The following is an 18,068-nucleotide window of genomic DNA, read 5'->3' as shown; positions in this document are numbered from 1 at the left end:
ACTCAAGGTGTGGGGCCCTTGTCTTGTTTAATGGCCGGGCGGGAGGGTTAACCTGGATGTTTATTTGTCTACTCTACTGCGAGTAGAGCGGGGCCCTCACACCACCGGTATTCAGACTGAACACTGGGGTCCTCAGACCAACGGTGTTCAGAGGGAAGAGTTGGCCCCTCAAACCAGCAGTGTTGAGAGTTAAGAATGGGCCCCTCAAACCAGTGGCTTTTGGGGGGAAGAGTTTGACCCTCAGACCAGCGGTATTGAGAATGACACTTATTGAGAATGGCCCTCAGACAAGCATTTTTCAGAGTGAAGAGTTGGGCTCATTAAGAGTGAAGAAGCCCTCAGACCAGACATCTGTGAAGCCTCTCCCAAAAGACATACGTATCACAAACACAGACACACACACACACACACACACACACACACACACACACACTCACTCAGAGTATAAGCTTAACAAATGATGATGTCCCACTGTTACACAGTTTATGTAATGCTCGGTTTCCATGGAGACTCTGTGCTCTCACTTGTTGCATGGCTACAGTTCTACTGATTTCTCTAGACGTTGCAAACACAATCCCAACATTTGTAATGTAAAGTGTGAGGTAATTTAAATGTTGTAAAAAAAACCTTGCCCGTAGAGCTGGATACCTTGAGCAATTTCCTTGTTTGAAATGTTTTGAATGTTTGAATGTTTAAGTGGCAATCTCAAATATTTTCATGTAAATCAATGTTTGTTAAGTCACTATTTATCGCCGAATGAGATAACACAATGTTGCGTCTACTCTGTAACCCCTGATGAAAGCTCTTCCGTTTGCAGTATTAGTTATTTTACAAGCTGGGTGTCGGTAGTGACTGTTACTCTGGGCAACACTACCACTTATCGCCAAAGGTGTCGCCATAGGGTACAAAAGATTAATCTTCTAGATTCCGCATTATTTAAGACTATGACCATTAAATATGATAAATGTCTTGAATTTTTTTTTCCGTTACTTAACATGTTACTTTATAATCCAATTGCATGTTTATCCTTTGTGTGCATCTTTGTAACCCCTTGAACTGAACCTTTTGAAATATCTATTGCTGTGTGGGATCTGACTCTTGTTTAGTTATACTGATGATAATGGTTCTACTGTTTTGTTTAATTTATATGAACGTGTGCTACTATTTCAAATCAACATAGAAAAAGACATGATACAGACAACAGCTAACCCTCATATCTATGAATTTAGCATTTAATTGTTGCACTACATCAAATAATATTGCAATTTTGACGATTCAATTCTCTCTCTATCTCTCACCAATTTGGGAAAATATATTTGTAAACATATATGTATGAGGTCATTCTAACAAGGTGGTACTTTTTGGTTCTGTGTTTTTTTGTGTGTCATGAGATGTGTGTGGCTTTATATTGTTCAAACTGATTAATTGTATTATTAATTAATTAATAATGCACAATGCTCATCGAATAAAGACAATACACCTTTTATCAAGAAGCCATTCCAAAAAAGATTTGATTATTGATTTTTCAATAGGCTAAGGGGGAAGGGGTACATGATTAACATAATTGATCAAACTGATATAATGCAAACCATACTTTTAAACATAGTTATAAGCACGTTGTGGTAATTGCTGTTCACTGACAAATTAACTAAATTAATAACATTGTGGTAATATTACAAAAACTATTTGTAATATTAAAACTAAATATTTACAAAAACACTCAAACTAGTAGCATAATTAAAGTTCAATATATTCCCCCAACGGCAAAAGGGGCTCAAAATTATTGTTAGGCTGATGAAACAGCCTGCAAAGTAACATTCATTTCTGTTCCTCACAAACTTCCTAATTCCCTGTTGGATTTCTGAAAGCCAGCCACTGAAACAGACCACTAATTCAGGCCACAGGTTGCAGGTAAAATAAATAAATGACGTTTTATTTGGGAAAACACGTCCTCCACGGACTACACGCTCCAAAAAGTAGGTAAAAGGTTGACTTTCATCATGCACTGACAAATGTATAATTAACCTGACACCAGTTGAAATGTCAACATGAAACATCATCATAACATACGAATGAATGCGGTATTGGCACTTGGTTCTATGAACATGCTTATCTTTACTTAGTATATTGTTTCTCTTTTTTTCTGGCAAATGTACTTATTCAAAGTCGCTTTTGACAAAGGCGTCTGCTAAATGCCATAAATGTAAATGTAAATGATATACTATCGTAATATCACAAAAGACATAGGTAATATTCCATGTCTGCATCAAACATTTATTGATGACACATGGCTGTCTGTAACAAAGATCAGTCATCATTTCACAACACACTTGCTCTGACTCCTGATGCTTTCCCAAGTGGGGAACCAGGGCAAAGGGCAAAGCATGTCAAAATGTCTCCCCTAGCAACGCGTGGATTGAAATCAGGTCAACTCCTTAACCAGACATCATCGCACACACAAGGCTTAGCACTTGTCTGCAGAGATTTTAAACCGATCACTAACTGGTCTATAGTGCAAAGGCCCATCAATAATGAGAGGACATCTTCTCAAACCCCAAAAAGCAGTAATTTAAATGGTTTAAAGCGCCCTCTTCTTCGCCGACAGGCCTTGCATGTGCATACAGCGTGTGTAGAGGGTTCCTTGTTTTTCTTTCCTTTACACTTTCAGCTGATGTCACTTATTTAGGCCGGGCTCCACGTGGGGGGAATTCCTTTTGGGAATCATATCAGGTTTAAACTTTTGGAAGCTGCATGGATAGATATGCAAATAAGACATGCTCATGACATATGGAAGAAAAGAAAAAACAATGATTTAATCACACATGTATAAAAACATGGAAACAAGCCAGGAAATAGAAAGAGAGCAATGATTTAATCACACAAATATAAAAAAAAACATGGAAATAAGCCAGGAAAAAGAAAGAAAGCCATGATTTTATTCAGAATGCACGTTTCCTTATAAGGTATTACTTTTTGGCAAATGTGCTGTATAATACTACGTGTTTGATGTTTTATGATTTACGTTTGCGTCACTTATCAAGGTGCTTTAGAAAGTGATTTCATTCCTAGACATACATAGGAAAATTTCCTCTGCCTTTGACCTCGCTCACCTGTTCAAACGCAGACTTGTGAATATTCATGAGCTGGCTGGTCAGTGGGTGTATGCCTGGGATCACACTGTGTGTTTATATTCTGGATCCTTTGCTTTTCCTGCAGACTGCTGAGGTTTGATAAGTCAAAGCCTCCACACCAACATCCAGCATTCAACATCTGCAGGACCCTTACACTGTAAGTACTAGTATGACCGTACTACTTTACTTACATAACATTAAATTAAGCATTGCATCAGGTAAAGGATTTGACCTATATATATATATTTATATATAATTTAATTATAATTATATATTGTACAATTGTGTGTGTGTGTGTGTGTGTGTGTGTGTGTGTGTGTGTGTTTGTGTGTATTCTTTTAAAATATATTCTTGCAATTTCGTCCCTTAAATAAGATACTAAACTCGCCTTCTCTACAAGCGTTCTTGAAATGCTTATGTGATGTATTGTTTGGTTTTTCCCCAGCAGACTTCCTTGATAATCAATCATGGGAGTAGTTGCCGATCTCATCCCGTTCGCTAAAGAGATCCTGAGCCACAGGCCATGCCGGGGCCTGCTGAAGGTCTATCTGATGGGCACCATGCTGGTCCTACTGGGGGCGGCGGGGGGGCTCGTGGAAACCTTCCTACTGCCGTTTCTAGAGGGGAGGCCGCAGAAGGAGGACAATGAGACAGACTTTCTCTTCATGGCTACTATCAGACAGAAGCAGCAGCAGCTGGTGACGTCAGCCTAGGAGACCACAGCCCGCCATCTGCATGAAGTCAGCCTAGGAGACCAGGGTCCAACGCCTACATGAAGTCAGCCTAGGAGACCACGGCGTAACGTCTGCATGCCTCCTCGTCAACCCTAGCTCTCTTTTGACAAGAACCTTAATGTCTGTCGTGTTTTATGAGTCTGAATTTATTGTGAGTAGAGAGCGAGTGGTGTCTATCCTATATAGCATTGATGATTTGCTGCTGGGCAGCAAATGTTTAAAAGATTTTGTCATAAAAAATAATAAAACTCTTTATATTTTCTTTAAGAATGTGCCATTTACATAGGCATCGTTTGCCATTGGTTATATAAAAACGCAACCACCCCTTTTCAAACTAGTAAGAAATCGATTGGATAAAGAATAACGGTAAATCTTGGAAAACTAAATAAATAAATCGGTCAAATTAAGATTCTGCATTACAGCAAACATCTACATATCTCAAATATGAAAATGTGTCAATTTATAAAAGATAAAAATTGGAAATTGAACTCCAATACACCTTACCATGATGTATGGTTTATTATTAATGTATACTATTAGTTGTTGTTTCCAAAGGCTTCAAACAACAAAGGTGTAACTATTCTAAACCACTAGATGGCGGTACTAAAATATATCAGCAAGTCAAGACCTAAACTTCCGTCTAAATAGCGGAAACGGAGTCTATGTATATGTTATGTTTTCCATGTTTACTAGTTTCACATTAATCTGCATTGAATGCACAACGCATAAATTGCACTAAGACAGCTAGACAGCTAAACATAACGACTTAATTTATTTTCAATGGCGGATCCGGCGGTGGCACCGGGAGGTTACAATGCAGGAGGGGTGAGAAGGCTGCCCAACCCTTGGAATATCTATAGTTTATAATTGATATGGTCTACCCGTATGAACGACTACTTACGACATGACACCGCTCTCCCAAGATGTACTCTGCTGTTTGACTATCCAGGCCTTACTGTATAGCTTTCAGAAACAAAAGATTCGCCATGATCTCCAAGCCTTTTTAATATTCTATCATACAGACACGCATTGATGAGGGGGTTTCGTTTTTCTGATGACTGGCGTTGTGTTCTCGGTTCTCAGCGGTCGAGTAGTAAAACAAACTCCAGCCCAGCGGACAACTATCACATGGCGAGGCGTCGCACCCTGCAGGTGGCCGTCAGCGCCCTTCTGACGGAGTGCGGATTCGAGAGCGCAGAGAAGGCGGCTGTTGAGTCTCTGACTGAGATGATGCAAAGTTGTATGTGTCGTTCGTTTGTAGATTGAGGGCGAAGCTTTGATGACAATGTGTAGGTCAACATGGTGCTGGGATGTCAATAATGCTATGCACTGTCTTTTGTTCCCCAGATATAACTGAAATAGGACGCTGTGCCAAATCTTACTGCGAACATACTGCCAGGAGCATTCCCACACTCCCCGATGCAGTGGTCACACTCATTGAGATGGGTACGAGAAAATGCATTACAATCATAATCGTAACATAAATGGGGCTACTACTACACATTTTCAATTCAGGTGGTAACACATGTATTTTCTATGGACCGAATAATCAACGGTTTCAGCCATCTCCATCAATGTATCAATTCTGAGGAAACTCTATATTCGTCCCTGCAGGGTTCAATGTTGACACTCTTCCTGTCTATGCAAAAAGGTCCCAACGGATGGTTATAACAGCCCGTAAGTACCCATGATCTCTAACTATTGGTTATAGAGATTCAAGTCTACACCAATGACTACAATAGGATTGGACCTGGTCCCAACCAACTGGAGTCACCACTGGGTTTTGTTTTGTGATTCTCAGCTCCGGTGACCAACCCCCCCATGACTCCTAAAGCGCTGACGGCAGGACAGAAGCGCCTGCACCCCGCATATATTCCCAGCCACTTTCCAGAGTTCCCTGACCCCCACACCTACATCAAAACCCCCGTGAGTCAACCAATGTCTTCATACTAAGTGACTTTCTAACTAGGGTAGACAACTTGGTTTATCTTTGCGGCATGTGAACATAAAATGCATCACTGCATGCAAAACATATTTTCTTCCCCAGATGTGCGATGGTTGTTGTTCTTGTACACTACAGGCTGCTTTGAGATTTAAAAAGAGAAGACCTATTTTTGTCATTATTTACACATCAAGTTAGAGAACTATTAAAGTATATCATAGGCAGGGGTGTTTCTTATAACATGCTGATGATGCTGTTGCACAGGGCCGCCAAAGCCACCAGGGGGCCCCCAGCCATTGAAGCCTCTTTTATTGAAAAAGTCTCTTGGTAACCAATTGAGTGAAAGCACCTTTTTATTCTCCAAAAATAAAATAAATATGCAACAATCTATATTATTAAGACCCTAGGCTACAATCAATTGGGGAGCTGTGTCAATATAAATTAATACTGGCAGTGGTGGCTGGCTATTATGTTAGGCCACCGCCCTCCCTGGTGGAAAGGTCTTTTTAAAATGACTTTCTTAAAATAAACAAATTACTTGGTGTATGTGTTTCAATGCACAATAATGTGTTATATACAGAATATAAATAATTATGTTTTGGGCTAACTGAAAGATCCCGTTCACCCCTTTCCTCTCAATATCTCTTCTTGGGCGATGGAAACATTGCCCAGGGCATTGTCAGTGCAGCAGCTCAGCGAAGTACTGACACAAGATGTACACATAGCAACATACATTTTGCTGAACTGCGTCCTGGAATCTGATGCCTTAGGCTTAGGGCAATTCATTACTCGCCCCAGGCAAAGTCATGCAGTGGTCGATTATCGACACCTGACGTTATTGACATTGACATTGACAATGATGAGCTCACATAAGCAAGAGACTTCAAGATTTCAACTACCCCCGAATCAATTATAATAATATCTCCTCCAAAATCTATTTGAGAGGATACTTTTGGTTGAAAGAGCTTCTGTCATATTTTTTTTGCGATTTCTAAAATATTTTTTTAAATAACTGAAGCGTTACTTGGTAAAACAGCATTAACATGTCAGCATAGTTCCTACAATGTGAAGCAGAACAAGTCTTTCTTGAGACCTTTACAACAGAGCCTTCTGCTGTAGCTGGAGCCCCCGGCTGAGCTCGTGAGGAAAGCCGTTGACAGTGCTCCCTTCATGGGCTCGGATTTCACAAAGACTCGGGAGTGTTGCACCCATAAAGTTCCCTTCTGATTTAAAGTTATGGTATTGGCAGCCTATATTAATCTAAAGGAAACTGTAAACACTCCCTTTGGTATACTGGTTATTTATGTTTTTTTTGTCAGATTGTCGCAATTAATTTGTACTAATGTTACATTCATCACCTTGATCCCAATTCAAAACTCCCTCAACAAATCCCAGTCAATAATGAGAGAAAAGTATGATCTACTGTTGATTAACAGTTGCATAGGCTGGAGTTAAACTGAATGGCATTTATGAGCTTTGTTGGGAATAGAGAAAAAAGGATGCACGAAGTGTATTGTTTGCTTTTAACGTCTTTCTAATCGTTGTTTTAATACGTTTTATTTCCATTCAAGATGTCATCAAAAGCTGTTTGACTACTTAAAACCCTAACACATAATACCTGCAGCCTTTAAAGTGATAGCCCATGGGCCACATGTTCATAGCTCTAAGCCGTATAACAGGATGCAAAAAGTTAAGTACCACATGTCAATGCCCGATCCAGTTTGTTCAAACAGTTAATGCACTATTTGTTCTATTAATGTAACGTTTTCTTCCTTATGGATTATATTGTTATAAAATTATACTGATTATATTCCATAATATAGTAAGGTTTTATATAGGGTCTGGTCGGCAATGCTGTTTATAAACCTGGCTGCCAAAGTTTTAGAGAAATTAGTAGAAAATAAGGTACTGGAATGGACCTGTTTGCTTGTAAAAATCCGTTAGTTGGAATCACCAGTAAAAAAACCTGATGGGTTCATCCATGCAAAATTCTGGTTTAAATTTGTATTTTTTTTTAACCCACTCTAGACTTTCAGGGAGCCAGTGTCGGACTACCAAGTGGTGCGGGAGAAGGCCGCATCCCAGCGGAGGGACGTGGAGCGGGCCCTCACACGCTTCATGGCCAAGACCGGAGAGACTCAGAGCCTCTTCAAGGATGACATTACCGCATTCCCACGTGAGACACGCTTCAGCCCCAATTACCCTCTCCCCCTCACTCCCCGACCGTCAAACGTGTGTGTGTGTGTGTGTGTGTGTGTGTGTGTGTGTGTGTGTGTGTGTGTGTGTGTGTGTGTGTGTGTGTGTGTGTGTGTGTGTGTGTGTGTGTGTGTGTGAGTGAGTGATTTCTATGTGTACATAATGATGTTTAAGTTGCCCTGGGGCAACGAGAACATGTGACCTACGCTTATCACACTGCTCCGAAGTGACGAGCTCGTTCCAAGGATTACATGTTTGAACAGCTTATGTGCATTTTGTTGTGGTTATGTTTTGTGTGACAGTGGGTCAGTCCAACCCTCCTATTATCTCCCTCGTGTGCTCAGTGATTGCGGCGAGGCCGACCGCCATCCCCTACCTGAGCGCCCTGCTGCCGTCGGAGCTGGAGCTGCAGACGCTGGAGGAGACGGACTCGTCGGAGCAGGACGACCAGACAGACAGCGACAACACGGCCGGGAACGGCCTCAACGTGAGTCTAGGGCTGCTCGATTATGGACAGATTATGATCACGATTATTTGGGTCAATATTTTGATCACGATTATTCAAACGATTATTTTTGAGTTTGAAAACATGATGCATTTCTTGCCCAAAAAACACATTGTAACTGACAACTTTGGTATTTCCCCTTAAAAAATGACAAAAAATGTTCAAATAGAAAATGTTCTGATCGAAAATAATGCAAAAAAAATTGGTATCCAGCTGTCAATTATATGAGACATTTAATAAAAAAAAGTTAAACTCGATTATAAACATTTTTTGATTGACACAAAAATCATAATCGCGTTCAACATTTGATTATTCGTACAGCCCTACGTGAGTCTAGCCGCCACTGCCAACCTTGACTAAATGACCAAGACAGTAGAATCTCTCTCTTGGTCGATTAGATTTGTGTCTCTTCTAAGAATCCACCGTCTGTGTTGCATTTTGCTGCGTAAAGCAAGGGCAGAGGATGTGAGAAAAACTGTGCTTTCATTGTTGAGATTTTATCTGGGTCTCTCCCATGGCTGAAGGGGTCGTATATATAATGGGGCGTTTGTTGTTCAGGGCAAGATTTTAGATAAACGAATGGTATCATCTCCATCTTCATGCAAAAAACACTCCATATATACATGTGACATTATAATTGTTATGGATTAGTGATGAAGCGTATTGCTGAATACAGGCCCCAACAGTAATACACCGCACTCGGGCAGTGTTTACATCAGGCATTTTACATTTCAGATAAATGCATTGACCTCATCCTGTCTACTGTTCTGCAAGAGACGGCTCCTCTTTAGCACATTTGGGAGTTTCATTTGTAATCTACAGGAAATAAAGGTTATGAATTTCAGAGAAACCAGCTAATATCTTACTACTATAATAATAGGCCTGTCTCACCAGTTACTCAAGTTAGTCATGTGCCAAGCATCTCACACACACACTCAACGCATACATACACCGCAATGGCAATTTCTCACCTCGACAAGCAACGGCAGGTCGTTCATTAAATTCAAACATCGTGCCCGACTGGCATTTCAGCACACGTGACGTGATCTTAAAGAGACAGTGTCTCTATAACACAACGAAAACATTTCAATAACACATTATGGGGAATAATGTCTATAGAGTCCACCACAAGACTACACTTTGTTGCTCAAATGTAATAATACTCCCCTCCTTGAGCCTCCTGAAATGTCTTTTCACTTTGTTGCCCAAACTTAATATTACCCTCCTCCTTGAGCCTCCCCAAATGTCTTGTGATATTGATATCTCCCTTCCCCCCTGCGGACTGTTTTAGCTGTTTTATTTTTCTTATATTTTGTGTGTATGCTATGTTTGATTGTAGGCTACTGCTGCCTGTCTTGGCCAGGACACTGGAAGAGATGTTTAATCTCAAATGATGATTATTATTTTCAACTAACCAATAGTAGTTGCCTTGCATTTTTAAATGTCAATGCACTTTTCAGCCCTGAATACCAGTAAAAGCTATTTAATAATTGATTTGCATGCATAGTATACTACACTTTCCATTGAACAATTATCTGTTACCATAAATCAACAAATTTTATAATGTAATCAAATGCTCACACACAAGCTGCTTTCAGACACGTGTAAGTCCTGATGGGCCGTATGTGTGAACAACATATCCTGACATTTGTACCCTGAAAATCTCCTGAATAATACTACCCCTGAGGTAGTATTTTCTCCGTTGGAAATGTAAATACCTTAAATGTGAATGAGGAGTAGAAAGTTTGTATTTCTCGCACCACTTCAGTGGGCGTGTTGATGACGCTTCTGCATGTCATTGAGTGGCCCCCTCAATGACAATCAGCCTGTTGCCTTTTGTTCGCTGAATGGTTAAAAAAGATTAAAATGTTGGCACTGCTTTTGAGTCATTTGTGGTGATCGAATGTTATACGTTGCAACATTATAGGCAAAATGTTTTTATATTATGCTCTCAGAAATTTGTTACATTATCGACCGGGGTTTCACTTTTTTTTTTTGTCACATTTTTGCCATGGGTTTAATTACAACTAGAGGTTGAGCGCGCGCAACCTACGCGCAAAAACTCTAGTATACATAACCAGGCTCTGAAACAACAGCACTCTAAAAACATGAACGCTAAACGACGCAAACCAGAGAACTAAAAAAACGATATCCTGAAAGTACATTGTAACAGTTATGTTCCAATGTAGTAAAGAAGTGATGACTGATGTGAAACTGCTTCCTTTCTTCCTCTCCATGCCAACTCAGGACGACCCGAGGGCCGACAAGGAGAATTCCATGCTGCCGCCGAGCAGCGTGGTGCCGTCCGCCAAGGCCAGCGAGGACAACACGATCGATAACCCCTACCTGAGGCCCGTGAAGAAGCCCAAAGTCAGGAGGAAGAAGTGAGCCAAGCCCCAACACAACTGGGACCAATAAGACTTTTTGCCCCCTCTCCTCCCTAAATCAACTCCAGGTGGAAGCAGAGGATGAGATTTCACCACAACTCTGACGGCTCGCTTGGCTCTTAAAAGGATGCAATGGCAATTCAATTTGATGGCATCTAGCGTTGTTGTCTGCAGAGAATTAGCTTTTGTTTATTTTTTGGGGATTATTCTCCCATTCCCTTATATTAACTGACCTCATGGCTGCCATGCATATGGTTTCATTTCTTTATTGTGTTTTAGATATTTGTCAGGTTGGCTTTGGTAAAAACAAAACATTTTGAAATAAACAGTCAAGATCTGTTTTTTCTGTGGTTTGTTGGATACATGTGGGTTAGGGTTATTAATACACTAACCCTAACCCAGTAATCACTAAAGGAAGTGATTTCCTGACGCAGGGGACACTGCTGATGAACGTTCAGAAGTACATTCTCAAGTAGGCCACTCTGGCCCTGTGCTTCTTGAAGTCCTTGTCACACTGGAGCTGAGGAGACAAAAATTATTAATACCTCATAATTATTAGGTATTAAACTTTTAATATCAATACCAAGATGAGGTGGCTTTCAATAAAATATAGCAATAAACGCCATTTTTCTCAAAGGTAGGCTTAAAGCAAGCACCATTGAATATTACTTCATTTAGCCATTGGTGGATTTTTCAACTATTGTTAGTTCAATATAGAGGGAAGCTGGAACCATTTTGTTATCAGTTCTTTTGTGAAAATGAAGGTAGAAAAATAAAAACATTTGATATCTTTCAAGTTGGAAGATATCAAAGGTTTTTTTTTTTAGTGCAAATTTCAAACTTCCAAAACGAAGTGCAATAATCCTACACATTAATGTTTGACAGTTGTTGGGGTTAGTTATTTATTTAACTAACCCTAACAATCAAAGGGCATGTTTGATTATTGTCAGCGTTGGTTAGTTTTTTAACTCACCTCTGCTCTCAGCGTTTTCTTCTTAAGCTGAGGGAATTTCACCCAATCTGGAGACCCAAAGCTCGTTGGCCAGACAACCTTCCGGCCGATTGCTACTTCATGAGAATATGTCCCAGGGCTGCATTGTAAATACAAAACACCTATCAATATTTACGCCTATCAATCACCAACTGCCATGCTGTTATCATAATCCTTTGTCACGCACCCTGGCACGCTGAGGGTTGCATCCGGCTTGGTCGTAACCCTCACTGTCGAGGAATTGAAAGGCGTTTTTCCAGGCGGCAGGATTCTGGACCGGGATTGATCCTGCTGGTACTTTTGAGGTGATGGGGTCACTGTCTGTGATATGTGAACATAGATGATAAATTATCACATTAAATTAAACATTGAATCGGCTTGTGACCGTTAATAAGTATAGTATACCCTGTTGGCCTCTAAAAACCGCACGGTGGTCCTCGCAGAGAGGACGTATCCTTTCTTGCTCATCGGCCTCTTCTGGATGTCGTACATCATGCTGCGAAACTGATCAGAGTTTTCGATCGGAGAGCTTAAGTTAGCGAAATATTTCATAACTTGCGACTGTGGTAATGTCAACATTGTGCACAATAGACAGGTTGTATTTTTGTAACCCGTGGTTCATTCATTATGCGTGCAAAGACACAAACCTACCAACCTCATGGTTCTCATAGCAGCCCGGGCCGCGGTGCGGCTCTTCCTTGCGGAACATTTGGTTTCCTAGACGGTTTGGTGCGAAGTTGGTAGGAAAGATTTTCCTATCCTGAGATGTGCCGAACCCAACGCCCCGGCGGCGACCCGGTTCATCAAGTTTAGAAATTGTTCCCATATCTCCATTCAGATTTACTTTAAAATGTTCTGAGAAATTGGTTACAATTGTACTTGCATCGCGAACTGCCGCAATGTTACCTCCCGTTGTTTAGAATACCAGTAACTATAGCAACCAGGTTACGCAAACTTCCTGGTTTATGCAAAGCAGTGCCTGCCTGGTGCGTGGGTCTCTTAACTCAATGAAAATACCTAAACGTGTATTCTCCGTATGTGTCAATGGATGGCTGAACAGAACATCGTATAATTAAAGTGTGGGTTGTAGATAGCTTGGGGCAAGTTTCTATTTCAATAAAGAATCGATTGTAATTTAATGTGAATAAGTTGAATGTACCATTCCAATAGAAAGATACATGGTTAGCAATTCATGCAAATACGTATGCAATTTCACTAGTCTTGGGGAGAGGTTCAAGATTCAGAAGTCATGGATGTTTGTACAGTCTTACAGGTATTAATTATATCTTTATATATATAGTTGCCATATGCTTAATAGTCTGGCATTAACTTGAAGTTCACATGGGTGTATTTGGTTTAAAGATGTAGTTTATGAATGGAGATTGCAGTGGATAATTCTCAAACACAAATCAAAAGGTGTAAAAGTAAATTGAAAAATACATTGAAAGCAACACTTTGTTTCAGGCATGTTTCTGTAATGGCTCACATGAGGCATTTAACATGGCATTTCCACAAGGCAACTATGTCTTAAGGCAATCAGTGAGCACATTCTTATATAAAGATAATTCCTCCTTCCATCAGTAGACTTTAAATTAAGCTTGGCATCAGGTTCTAAAATAATAAAATAACATCCCACAACGATAGCAACATTCAATTTTTTACCCAAATAGCAGTCATTGACAAAACTACATACAACCACAAGCGATTAGACAAATAATACATCAACGCTAATCTCCACTCGGCATCTTGGCACTTGTGAAGGAGTAGGGCACAGTGGAATTTACCTTGGCAAAACTCGAATGGAGCACACAGTACAGTTACAACTGTAACATGCAATGTGTGTAATGTGTTGTACCACTAAATTAAAGGACTGCTGAGGAGTGGATGGCAACTTCGTTCCACAAGTTAGGCAATTGTTGGCAAATTCAAAACTAATTCTAAACAGTTTCAAAGAGTGAGGCCCTGAGTTGGAATGCATTTTCTCATAGAGTAGCACCCCACCGATCATAAATATACTTTGAAGAGGCTTTGGGAGTACGGCTGCATTAATCTGTCAGAGGCACGGAGATGGAGGGGCCTTTGGGGTCGTCAAATCGGTCCACGGTGTTCACCTGGAGAATCATGCTCAGACCGTAGGTGAGGATCCAGAGCATGAGCAGGGTGGTTAGAAGCCCCATCCAGATGCCTGCAGTGAAGAATCCGGCACAATCGCTGGCATAGGAGAAATCTGTTCCATTGGCCAAACCAAAGCCCTGGATCTGTATTAGACAAAACATCAATGAAGCAAGAAGTCATGCTTGACCGCCAAAGAATAAATCAATAGGGCGAGGTTTTAAAAAAACGATTAGATTTTCCGCTTCAAATTCATCTTCATTTGAATGTAGGGTTTTTGAAGGAATACATCAATTCATAAAACCCTGGGATCATTTTATAAAATGTTGTGCCATTTTTATATATTGAGTCATATTTATTGTGTTTTTATTGACAGGACAGTGAAGAGAGACTGGATGGTAGGTTGTAGAAGAGAGGGAACGACATGCAGCATAGGCGTGCTGCCTACATCGATTTAATTGAACATCGAATCGAAACCTTGGGGATCAAAAATCGTATCCGTTTGAGACAACAGTGGAGATACCCAGCCCTAATTGAGACATTAGTGCTTTTGTGAAATAAGTGCATGAAAATGGCATAAGTACCTGGAAGTCTACGAAGTTGACCATCCAGTTAGAAGTGTTGGGGTCGGATTCCCCCCGTACCAGCAGGGCATCACGGAAGCTGTTGACGGACATGCAGTGGAAGGAGTACTCCGCGGGGGCATAGATCCCACGGCTGCCATTGAAGGACACGGACCCATTGGTGGACTGCAGAAGCACAGAATCCAGGGTGAACCAGTTCCGTGCCGATACGGGGTATAACTTCAGACTCATGGCGAAACTGGGGATAAAAATCAATGGCGTTTCAGTACATGCAGCGTGTCTAACCAAAGCAGATATTCTTGATGAATGAAATTGTGATTGATCCTAAGACAAGGATTCAGGTTTTGTTTATTATTTGACATAGATACATACAACTATGTACACATCTACTCACCTTAAAGTGATTCCAGATGGGTAATTAAGGACCAGCCTAAAACAAACAAACAAACCATTCCAACTTCATTAGATCACCCCTTGCAGATATATTGTCTTAACATAGGTTGGGTAGTATTTAAGGTTATTTTTTAATAATTAGATCTGTATAATCAAATGGAGACACTCACAGTGAGTTAGTCCCATTGCAAAGGGATCCGTCTAATGTAGGGGTCTCCTTGGCGAGGTCAATCCACTGAGGGCTGGGGGTAAAGCTGACAGAGAGGTTCTGAGCCCATAGCATAATGCAAGGGCTGTTTGAAACGTTGAACATAATAGGAGCTGGGACATTTATTACTGGTGGGGATTGAAGCAGCGAGCGACCCTGTGGCTGCTCAGACATCGAGGTCTCTGGAATTATCTGTAGATAAAAAAAAGAAATTTCTTACCCTGTGACATTTGCATTTTGTTCTCATTGGTTTGTACCATTATTCCTGCTACTTTACAGCCATATAGTCCATGCTCTTCTCTTTGAAGGAAGTAATCTTTCAATTGGTTTGGAACACTTAAGACATGCTTAAATAATCTGTACAAAATATATATTGTTCAGATCATTATTTTAAAAGCTCCTACCCGAGATGGCTGGAGTCCTGTGTAGATAGCAGTGTAGAGGAGGTTTTTGGCTTTCATGATACTCAAAACTTTCCCAATAATTTGATCTGTGAGTAATATTGTTATTAATTCAAATTCAAATTCAAATAATTGTTGATCTTCAGTACATGGCATTCAGTGACTGACAGAAGAAGTTGATCATTGCTGTTATTTAAATTCCTAACAAATGCATTGTGTATATGACTCACCATTACTGCGGAACACTTGATCACAAGACTTGTGCAGCCTGAGAAATTAAAGCAGAAAATCTAGTTCAGTTTAGATCAAAAGGATTTAAGCCGATTTAATTGCGTTTGCTCTAGAAATACCAGACTCACCCAGTACAATATGGCAGGGTGAAGTACATTAAATTGCTGACAGCTGGGTCGAGCTGAAGGTCTGAAAGGGTATCTGGGTCGACCAGCACCGGTGAGACACCGAGTGCTTCTTGTAGCAGAGCTGGTGCATCGCGGACAGCGGACCACTCCACAGCAGGAAGAACCAAGGAAGAAGGAGAAGAATGCATTGCAGCCTGGGGAAGTAACAGCGAGAGACGTTTAGAGGAATGGATACTGCTGAAGGGCAAGCAGTATCTCAATGACAAGAACCTTGTCATTAAGAAACAACCCAAAACAGGGGACTGCTGTAACTACTGTACCTCAAGGTTGAGGAACACCCCATCATCCTTGTTGCCAAACACTCCTCCATATATTGTGAAGTCATCTTTGCTCAACTGGATATAAAGAAAATAAAAGTATAAATGAGGGTCATCCATTGTTTCACAATGTATACAGAAATAGGAATTACAATAAATGATCTTAAAACTATACTGCGCAAGTATAAAACACAATTGCATTGCTAGCTGAAGTAAAAGGTAAATCTATCATATCTACACATTCCTAAACGCAGTAAAGGGCTTATAATGAAACGGGGAACTAACTACAAAGGGAAGCAACGGAGCCACTTCACAGAGTACACGGTTCCGCTTCAGAAAGGCTGAAGAGAGTTCCGCTCCCCCTGTCTTCGTAAAGCATATTCTAAGCTCTAAGTATTAAACGATATGCTATCGTTCCTTAGTAGCGACAGCATTGACGATGCAATCATATGTTATGATATCAAACCTTGTCCTGCAGGAACAGCAGCACAGTGTGAGGTCCAGAGTTGAACACAGAGGAGAGGTCCGTGGTCAGCTGGCTGCTGGACACAACATGACCCGCCGCCGGAGAGGCCAGGGATGGTAGGCTACACATAAGACGGAGACAAGACGTTTAAATGCTAAGAAAATACACCGTTAAAAGTAGCTTAAACAGAACCAACTTGACTGCGTTGGCATATGCTGTCGACGATGCCAAATACTTTTAAAGCCTTATAAAGTCGAGCCTCTGAATAAACAGTTACCTTTCAGTTGACCACAGTAAGAATGGCACTTGTACAGTCGATCTTCCTAGTGCGAAATATGAACATAAATAGGCAATAAGAGCCAAGAACCGAACTAGGGTAAAACGCTGTGTTCTCGCCATTTTCGTTTTCCGCAACTGATGGTCACATGACACGCACCAGCTGACTGTCATGTGCTGCTGGGCGACTCTGCTTCCGGCTGATACCGTTCAGCTCGCCCTGCCGAAAGCTCCACTTCCGGCCCCTTTCGGCCAGCTCACCCTGTCCAGAAGCCAATAACTTCTTGTTTCAGAGACTAGCGGCGGCAGCAGCTGCTTACTCTTTCCAACATCGTATCGTAACTATCGTGAAAATGTGAGTCACAAACTCGCAGCGGAATATGGCATAGGCTACATCCATCTATAATTATTGACGCTGCCTTACGATATGTTATTAAGCATAGCATATGTTGTAGTATTTAAACACATGTGGGTTCTAAATAAAGAAAATTATGCATTATTGCCCTAATTTTTAAATAAATAAATGTATCAAGTAGGTGCGTCATAACGTGTGTTGTCACTATGTGCTCTACGTGTTTCCTTTGTCGTGTCCTGGTCGGGGGTCTTGGGTACCTGGCAGCTCTCCATGGTGCTGATATTTGGACCACTGAGGTCCACGCCTTCGCCCTGTTCTGCGATCATTGCTTAGTTTATGACCGTGGTTAATCGATTAATAATGGCCCAAACATATACGTACATGTTCCTATTGCCATTTCAATATAGCACATACTGCAAAGGAAACATATCAGTCATGGAGTAAAACTATCCGACATCGCTCTGATGGTTACTTTAGTTACGGTAATTTGGTTGAAAAGGTTCTTTTCTGGTCAGTGAAAGCAACTCCCTTCCGCCAGTGCCGTGGTGGCGGAGGGATATACTTGCATCCATGAATTGCTACAGCATCTATCTCAATTGAAAAGAACAGAAGGAATATATGGGGATTTAGACAAAGAGCATTTTTAAGAGACAATGTCAAAGTATAAGCAAAATTATTATACCAGCATTATAACCTTCCAAATAACTCTTT

The 18,068-nt window shown here is 40.8% G+C and overlaps 3 protein-coding genes across 4 annotated transcripts; 1 reads left to right on the top strand and 2 right to left on the bottom strand.

The window, feature by feature from the left end:
• Window positions 1-4,526: 4,526 nt before the first annotated feature.
• On the top strand, window positions 4,527-11,234 carry taf8 (TAF8 RNA polymerase II, TATA box binding protein (TBP)-associated factor; the record flags this gene model as incomplete). Of its 2 annotated transcripts, XM_079742244.1 has the most annotated exons (8): window positions 4,527-4,690; window positions 4,949-5,105; window positions 5,213-5,311; window positions 5,480-5,542; window positions 5,667-5,791; window positions 7,836-7,983; window positions 8,348-8,490; window positions 10,756-11,234. In XM_079742244.1, 8 exons carry the CDS (start codon window positions 4,646-4,648, stop codon window positions 10,894-10,896), a joined length of 921 nt encoding a protein of 306 aa, XP_079598370.1. In that variant the 3' UTR covers window positions 10,897-11,234. The 2 variants fall into 2 exon arrangements, with proteins under 2 accessions (XP_079598370.1, XP_079598369.1); XM_079742243.1 differs by lacking the exon at window positions 4,527-4,690 and having other exon boundaries at window positions 4,898-5,105.
• A 115-nt stretch (window positions 11,235-11,349) lies between these two features.
• Window positions 11,350-12,743, bottom strand: LOC307079838 (ciliary microtubule-associated protein 3-like; the record flags this gene model as incomplete). The annotated part of the gene is made up of 5 exons (XM_079742346.1): window positions 12,542-12,743; window positions 12,292-12,390; window positions 12,074-12,207; window positions 11,869-11,986; window positions 11,350-11,415 (listed from the first exon to the last, which is right to left on the bottom strand). Exons 1-5 carry the CDS (start codon window positions 12,710-12,712, stop codon window positions 11,350-11,352), a joined length of 588 nt encoding a protein of 195 aa, XP_079598472.1. The 5' UTR covers window positions 12,713-12,743.
• A 493-nt stretch (window positions 12,744-13,236) lies between these two features.
• LOC307078843 (V-type proton ATPase subunit S1-like) lies at window positions 13,237-17,131 on the bottom strand. Its single transcript, XM_079740847.1, has 10 exons — window positions 17,004-17,131; window positions 16,727-16,847; window positions 16,264-16,338; window positions 15,944-16,137; window positions 15,815-15,852; window positions 15,588-15,673; window positions 15,146-15,375; window positions 14,977-15,012; window positions 14,583-14,820; window positions 13,237-14,144 (listed from the first exon to the last, which is right to left on the bottom strand). Exons 1-10 carry the CDS (start codon window positions 17,123-17,125, stop codon window positions 13,932-13,934), a joined length of 1,353 nt encoding a protein of 450 aa, XP_079596973.1. The 5' UTR covers window positions 17,126-17,131; the 3' UTR covers window positions 13,237-13,931.
• Between the last annotated feature and the right edge of the window lie 937 nt (window positions 17,132-18,068).

Source organism: Pollachius pollachius (assembly GCF_949987615.1).
Source record: "Pollachius pollachius genome assembly, chromosome: 8".
Taxonomy (NCBI): domain Eukaryota; kingdom Metazoa; phylum Chordata; class Actinopteri; order Gadiformes; family Gadidae; genus Pollachius; species Pollachius pollachius.
This window is presented reverse-complemented; position numbering and strand designations above follow the sequence as displayed.

Excerpts from the sequence above, each read along its gene's own strand:
- LOC307078843 (XM_079740847.1), bottom strand. The coding sequence starts at position 17,125 with ATGGCGAGAACACAGCGTTTTACCCTAGTTCGGTTCTTGGCTCTTATT. Across the intron at positions 16,138-16,263 it reads GGGTGTTCCTCAACCTTGAG|GCTGCAATGCATTCTTCTCC; the intron begins GTACAGTAGTTA and ends TTACTTCCCCAG. Across the intron at positions 15,853-15,943 it reads ACCCTGCCATATTGTACTGG|GCTGCACAAGTCTTGTGATC; the intron begins GTGAGTCTGGTA and ends TTAATTTCTCAG.